Source organism: Pediculus humanus, genomic scaffold (genome assembly GCF_000006295.1).
Source record: "Pediculus humanus corporis 1103172108260 genomic scaffold, whole genome shotgun sequence".
NCBI lineage: Eukaryota > Metazoa > Arthropoda > Insecta > Psocodea > Pediculidae > Pediculus > Pediculus humanus.
The window spans coordinates 611,815-619,755 of record NW_002987829.1 but is presented as its reverse complement, the minus strand read 5'-3'; the positions used below and the strand labels follow the sequence as shown (position 1 = coordinate 619,755).

At 31.5% G+C, this 7,941-nt stretch overlaps 1 protein-coding gene across 1 annotated transcript; it reads right to left on the bottom strand.

The window, feature by feature from the left end:
• Window positions 1–1,735: 1,735 nt before the first annotated feature.
• Phum_PHUM492240 (cutile protein, putative) lies at window positions 1,736–3,090 on the bottom strand (the record flags this gene model as incomplete). Its single annotated transcript, XM_002430588.1, has 4 exons — window positions 1,736–1,846; window positions 1,875–1,904; window positions 2,139–2,600; window positions 2,992–3,090. The coding sequence occupies 4 exons, from the start codon at window positions 3,088–3,090 to the stop codon at window positions 1,736–1,738; spliced, it is 702 nt and encodes a 233-aa protein (XP_002430633.1).
• Window positions 3,091–7,941: the final 4,851 nt, after the last annotated feature.

Here is a 7,941-nt window from a genome sequence, read left to right as displayed (position 1 = left end):
GAAAAGTAGATTATTGAAGGAGATATTGTGGAATTACGTAACCGTAAAATAATAATAATAATGATAATAATATGATTATGATTACACTTCTTACGGGAGCCTTTTGAAAGTCAATAAAAAACTCATTTATCACTCCGAATCTCGGTATATTTGGAGTTATTTCAATAAATAAACAACAATTGCCAAAGACAGACGATGGTTGTTGTTGGTTAGATTCGACAACTTAAACGACGTTTGCTTTCTTACAAATATCGTGGAAGCAGAACAAAGTATAATAATAATAATAATAATTATTATTATTATATATATCGTTGCGTAATAACTCGAGTACAAAATTTAATTTTTTTTTTTTTTTTTTTTTTCACTTTTATTAGATAAAAATTTAAATTTTTTTTTTTTTAGCGAAATGAACGAGAATAATAATAATATTAATATTATTATCATTATAACTGGTTTTGTTGTAGACGAGAGAGAAAGCACACGAAAAAAATTTTTTTGTTTTTGTTTAAACTATAATGGTTTTTTTTTTTTTACTATTAGTTTGAGGGGTTTGATTTAGAAAAAAAAATAGAGAGAGAGAGAGAGAGAGAGATGATGTTTGGGTCACACGTAGTTATTTTACCAGTCTCTCAATTTAAACATGGCGGATTTGCGTAACGAACGATTTGCTTAACCGACGGCTACAGCGGGATTCTGAACGTACAACAAAAAACGTAATTGCATAACAAAAACAAACGCGTTTCCATTGTATGCACGGTTCGGTATCTGAACAAACAAAAAAGAAAACAAACTGATTTCCCTTCGAGTATTAATCGGTGTCAGGTTCGGTTTTTGTTTTTATTTAGTGCAATCGTTATTTTTTTTTTTTTTTTTTTTTTTTTGGGAGAGCGGAAATGAAAATCGGTCTGGCTAGGTTTTTTTTTTATAGCGAGATTCCCAATACCTGAATTTCTAGTCTTTGAATTAAAAAAAAAAAAAAAAAAAAAAAAAAACGAAAACAAAAACTTCCTCTTCGAGTGTGTCGATTCCTGCATGCGTGAGATTGTAGTAACATGTTTTTCTTATGACGTATTATCCACGAAAGAAGAGAGAGAGAGAGAGAGAGAATCATCGATTCATTTAGAATGACTTTTTTTTTCGAAAACTGTCACGATTTAAAAAAAAAAAAAATTTTTTTTTTCGAACACATTATTACATTGTTGTTGTTGTATAATAACTTAACAAACAAACGAAGGCTGACATAATAACGCGGCGTTAACAATTTTTGTCGCATTTTTTTTTTTTTTTTTTTTTTTTTTTTTGTTTTCCCCCCCAAAATCAAAATTTATTTAACGATTCGATTCCCGATTTTTACCGGGAAACTTACGCGAATTTTCGATTTCGAACCGCTCGAAATTTTTTTTTTTTTTTTTTTTTTTCAAAGAGCCGGTAACTCTTTTGACCGATGACTGCGTTAATTTCGAACGGTTTAACGATTATAAACCTATTCGAAATTTATTGCAGCTTTTTTTTTTTTTTTTTTTTTTTTTTTTTAAACTCCTGCCACGAAAGAGAAAAAAAAAAAGAGAGAAAAAATTTTTTTTTTCTTTCTCTCTCTCTTCACTTTCACTCTTTTCGTTTTCCGTTATACGGTTGTTGGTAATTGTGGAAGGAATGTGGGAAAAGAAAGAAAGAAAAAAAAGTCATTTTTATTTAATTTTTTTTTAATATAAAACCTTTTTTATTTTGGTCATATTTACAAAATATAACAAATACTGAAACATTGTAAAACACAAAGATTTAAGCACCAAAAGACCTTTTCTACGGAGATGTAAAACGACTCGATAAAAGATCTGGTGCAGGAAATCTTTAAGTGTGTGTGTGATATTATATACCTTAGAAAGGAAGGCTTTGGATATAAGGATCTTTAAAATTAAGTCTACACTAACATACCTAGGAGATATAGGTGTGACTTAGTGGTGGTAACCGAAGGATTTGTAGGCAACTGGGGCGGCGTGGACGGCGACGGCTGGGGCGGCGTGGACGGCGTGGACGGAAGCGACTGGGGCGGCGTGAACGGCGGCGACGGCTGGGGCGGCGTGGACGGCAGCGACGGCTGGGGCGGCGTGGACGGCGGCGACGGCTGGAGCTGGGTGGACAGCTGGTTCACGGTGGACAACAGCGTTGAATCCGTTGTGTGGGTCAGCGGTGTATTCGACAGTTCTTCTGGAACCGTCTGGTTCGGTCAAAGAGTAAGATCCCTTGACAACATCACCTTGTCTGGTTTCGTGTTGGGATTTGCTGTCTCCGGTGAGGTGGTCTTGAACATCGTAGGCGTAGCTGTAGCTTGGGTTTGGATCGTATTCTTCGGCGTGAACGGCGACGGCTGGGGCAGCGTGAACGGCGGCAACTGGAGCAGCGTGGACGGCAGCAACAGCTGGGGCGGCGTGGACGGTGGCGACAGCTGGAGCAGCGTGAACGGCAACAGCTGGGGCAGCGCTGTAGGAGGCAACTCTAGCAACAGCTGGAGCGGCGCTGTAGGTGGCGTAGGCTGGAGCGGAGTGGTAGGTACCAACAACTCCGGCGCTAGCGACAGCGACGAAAGCGGCGAAAAGAACGAGCTGCAAGAAGAAGAAGGAAAAAAAAAAAAATTACTCCTTCTCCTGTCGGAAAATTATCGTGTATAATCTTACCACAAAATACTCAGAACTAATCCAAAAAAAATTTTTTTTTTTTTTTAAATCGTAATCCAAAAAACTATCGAAATCACATATTTCACAAAAAAAAAAAAAATAATAATAATAATAAAAATAGTATAAAAAAAAAAAAAAAATTAAAAACCAAAACACTAGAAACACTACCAAAATGACACAGGTTATTTTTTTTTTAATTTTTTAAATTTTTTAATTTTTTAATTTTTTTTTGAGTACATACCTTGAATGCCATGTTACTAGATTGAAAGTATTGAAAACTATGCTTCACAATTACCTTGAGATCTCTTTTATACTATACTTTCCAAGATCCTTCCATATTCACGGATGTGTTGCAACGTTGCTGGAGAGATATTTTCTTCCCACCTTGGTCATTTTCCTTGACCGTGACTCTCTGCATCGCTTAACTTTTTTTTTTTTTTTAAATTCCTGCTTACGGGCGTTTTTGTTTTTGTTTTTTTTTTTTTTTTTTTTTTTTTCTATTAGGCGTAACTCATTTTCCCAAAAAAAAAAAAAAAAAGGGGGGCAGTAGGGGCAGAGTCCCCAATCGGGGGTCAAAAATCCTTCGTGAAAAAAACAAATTATGCGTTTCGATTTCAATCTACCACTCTTAATTTTTTTTTTTTTTTTTTTTTTACATTACGCGACTCTCTCTCTCTCTCTCTCTCTTTTCGGGGCAATTTTTTTTTTTTTTTTTTTTCTCCCATATAATTTTTATATTTTAGTTTTAATAATTTTTTTTGGGACTTAACAACTTTCCCGTAAAGGGACAAAAACAAAATTTTTTGATTTTTGGGTAATTTGTTTTTTTTTTTTTTTTTTTTTGAGAATCGTTTAGGCCGAAAAAAAAATTTCCATGTTTTCCCTCGAATTTTATTATTATTATTATTATCATTATCGTAAAGGGTGACGGTGTAATGGCAGCGGTGGTGAGTTTTACAAAAAAAAAAAAAAAAAAAATTGGGATTTTTTTTTTTTATTGATTTTTATTTAATGAATTTTGCTGTTTGATGTAACATAATACGTAACGTTTAAATTTTAAAAAAAATTTATTTTATTTTATTTTTTATTTCTCGCTTTAATATTTAAATAAATTAAATAATGATGACGTAAATAAATAATAAGGTTTTTCTAATAATAATAATAATAATTATTATTATGATTATTAATTTATTGGCATAAAAACTCGGTAGAAAAAGTAAAAGAGTAGAAAAAAAAAAATTTGGATGCATTTTATTTTTTTCATTAATATATTATCACATACATCTTTCACTTTTTTTTTTTTTTTTTTTTGTAAATATTATTACCACGACGATATTATTTTTGCTTGATTAAAAAAAAAAAACTGTTACGCGAATGGAAATTATTATTATTATTATTATTATTAATATAACGAAAATTGTTTTTTTTTTTTTTTACGTGTCAGCAGACGATTTCATGTAAATGATTTATATGTATATATATACTTGTATAAGTTTGTAAATAATTTTCGATTGTTTTTTTCGATATTTTTCGATTTATTTATTTTTATCGAATAACGATTTATATTTTTCGATATACTCGAAACATTTTCGTTTGTTTGATTGGTTGTTTGGTTGGTTGTTTGTTTGTTTGTTTGGTTATTTGTTTGTTTGCTTGTTTGGAGTATTATGAGTTGATGAGTTAAAATTTAATTTTGAACGACGCAATTTTTGTTTTTTTTTAAACCTTCCGGGGTTTGTTACATTCGTTGATATTATTATTATTATTATTAACGATGACGACGACGACGACGACGAGATGTTTTGGGTCAGTTTGTTAACGACGATTCGGTTTTCACCGTCATTTTTTTTTTTTTTTTTTTTTTTTTTGTGTACAAGAATTATTTTTAACCCCGAGGTGACATTTATTTATTTATTTTTTTTTTTTTCGATTACGCATAACGGTTACATCTTTGCCATTATTATTTTAATTTTTTTTTTTTTTTTTTTAAATTAAGCAATATGCCGAAATTGTTGTTTGTTGTTTGTCGTCGTCGCCGTTTTTTTTTTTCGAATGGAAAAACTTTCTATTTCGATAATAACTCTCGTTCTCTTTATGGGAATTTACGAGATTAAATAATTTTTGTCGTCGGTTTCGTTGTTGTTTGTCGTTGCATTTTTCGATTCGTTGTTGAACCGCCGTTTGTCGTTTGTCTACCTCTTGAAAATTTCTATAGGCTTTAAAAAAAAGTAAAACCTTGCCATAAACCCTTAAATTAAATGCCTTGTTTGTTTTTATCATTTTTTTTTTTTTTTTTTTTGAAAACTTTATTGCTTAATTGTAACCTTTAATAACATATCAAAATCATTATTAATATTAATGTTTATTCGATGAAAGGTAATAATTTTTTTTTTTTTTTTAATATACGGCGATTCGAAAAATACGAAATGACTCGGGGGGTAAAAGTGATGGTGGTGGTAGTGGTAGTGGTAGTGGGTAATTTAAACGTTCGTATAGCTACCGTATCGCTTAATACGTTTTATTTTAAATTAATCATTAATTAATTATTATAAATTTTAAAATGTCATTTGAATACCCCCCCTCCCCTCCCTTCCCCTCCCTATGCTCATACAACTTGTCTCTAAGGTACGACAACCATCTGTATTAATTTCCCCCCGCTTTTTTTGTAAAAAAACGCCGGAGAAAATGTAAAAAAAAAAAAAAAAATTTATCGGCGAATTAAAATTATACGTTGATATGAAATTGTAAGTGGGGGAGGGGAGGAGAAGGAGGAGGAAAAAGTGGAAATTGTCCCTTACTTTGTCCCCCCCACGTAACGGCCATCTTTAGATAATAAGAGTGAGAGAAAGAGAGAGAGAGAGAGAGAGAAAAGTAAATGTCGTTGTGTAATATTTGATTTGATTTGATTTGATTTTTTTTTTTTATCGGCCTTGTACAAAATTTTTCATTATTTTGCTTAAATCAAATCGAATTTTAACCGTTTGTTACAAGGTCGACGTCGCACGCGTTCCATATATATTTAAACGAGTATTTAAGTACACCTTCCGCTTTTCCGTTTTTTTTTGTCAACCTGCCCCCCCTCCCTCCCTTCCCCCGCGTTTTACTTTTTCTTTTTTAATTGAAAATCCGAAAAATTTTTGAAGGTTGATTTTTTTTTTTGTCAATTAAAACGCACGCGATGATTAGATAGGTACGAATAAGCGTTCGTCATGGGCGTGATATATACCACGATTTGGTAAATGGTATATTTTTTGTGGTAGGGAGGGGGGGCTTTACGTTCGTTTCGACCAAGGGCGATTCGATAATTGATCCCGGGGGTCTATGTAAAAAAAAAAAAAAAAAAATTATTATTTTCGTATCGTTTTGGAAAGTTTTTATTATTATTATTATCATTACTATTGACCTTACTACTCGTTAATTTTTTTAATCAATAATAATAATAATAATTATTAGTAGCATTGTTAAATTGCTCCAAGTGTCGCGGTAACAAGAAAAAAAATTTTTTTTTTAATTTTCCAAAATTCAGGGCCGTTTAATAAAAAAAAAAAAAAAAAATTCATTCGAGAAAAAAAAAAAGAAGAGAAAATGGCGGAGTGAATCTCCGTTATTATTATAGAAATTTTCCTCCTGGATAAAAGATAAAATTAGGTAAAACAACTTTAATTACGTAGTCGTTTACCTATAATAATAGCGTATCTCGAAAATAAAGAAAGTTTTTCCTCGTGTGATAACACGTACGTAGCGGGTAGATCGTCACGATTTTGATAATGCGTTTGTATTACTCTCGTTGGAAAAAAAAAACGTAATTATTATCATCATTATTATTGATGGGTAGGGGGTTAAGATTTGAGTTAAAAGGTACGAACGGGGGGGGGATTTTTACCTGCTAGAGAGATTGTATATTTTTTCTCCGCTCCCTTAACCCACGTAACGCTAAACGTTTTCCTTGTTTAATTTTCATTTTTGCCAACAGTAAAAAAAAAAAAAAAAAAAAAAAATTTCCCCCCATATAAAAGTCGATTTTTTAAAAATCAATAAAAAAAAATTTTTACTGGTGCCACGTCAATAATAATTTTCATACGTACTGTTTCCGACAAAGTTCCGGAACGTAATAATTGGAATTTATTATTTCGGAAGCGACGTTTATTAAACGTAAATAAAATTTATCGACGTGTATTTGTAATTTTTTTTTTTTTTTTATGGGCATAAAGAAAATTTATCGTTTCGAGTGTGTAGACGTTTCGAAACGCGCGCGTTTTTTTCTTTCTGAGGGGAGGGGGAGGGGGATCGAGGAGGGAACATGTAGGTATCTAACTAAGGTAGCGTTTATGGAAAATTTTCTAATTTTATTTTTATTTTTTCACAGAATTTGGGAGCATACAAAAAGGGATGAACGGATGACAATTGCATCGAATCCCATCGAGGAATTTAAATTCGAGTAGAAGAATGTTCGCCATTTTGAAAACGGTTAAACGTGAGTAAAAAGTCATTAACATCGTTTAAAAAAAAAAAAAAAATTTTTTTTCTCTCTCTCTCTCTCTCTCTCTCTCTCTTCATAATTTCATTTGCCAAGAAAAAAAAATAAAATAAAATAAAAAGGGGTGAACAAAGTCAGAACGTGTAAATAGAAAAAAAAAAAAAAAAAAAAAAAAAAAAACGACTGCTAATAAAAATTAATAAATTATTTCATTTTTATATTTAATTTGACTTTCTCGTTTCGAAAGGCAAAATTCATTGAGATCGTTTTTTTTTTTTGTTTGCCTTTTAAAAACGAACGAGGAGATGAAAGGGGAGGGGGGAACCTGAATCCGTCGTGGCGTAAAATGAAATTATGAATTTGAGTAAAAAAAAAAAATTTTTTTCTTATTACTCTGTCCCCCCAAAAGTAATAATAATAATAATAGTTAAACTAATTTATCACGCCGATGTGTATATGTCAACCCGTGATATCGTTATATGTTGTTGATTCGAGTTATGTGCGAACGATCTATCGATAAATCGATCGATAGATCGAACGACTCTCACTTTTCCACCAATTACACGTTGATATAATAATGAGTAATTTTTTTCTTTAAAATTTAAATCTAAAATTTGATTTTGCTCGAGGAGGAATAGTTCGATGTAAATAGTTTTGAAGAAGGTTAATAGGACAAGTGTGCCTAGGTATTGAATCATTTAAAATTATAATAATATTTAAATGTGCAATTTCGACCATGTGAATAATATTCTCATTAAACCAAAGGGAAAATTGTTTTTTTTTTTTTTCGTG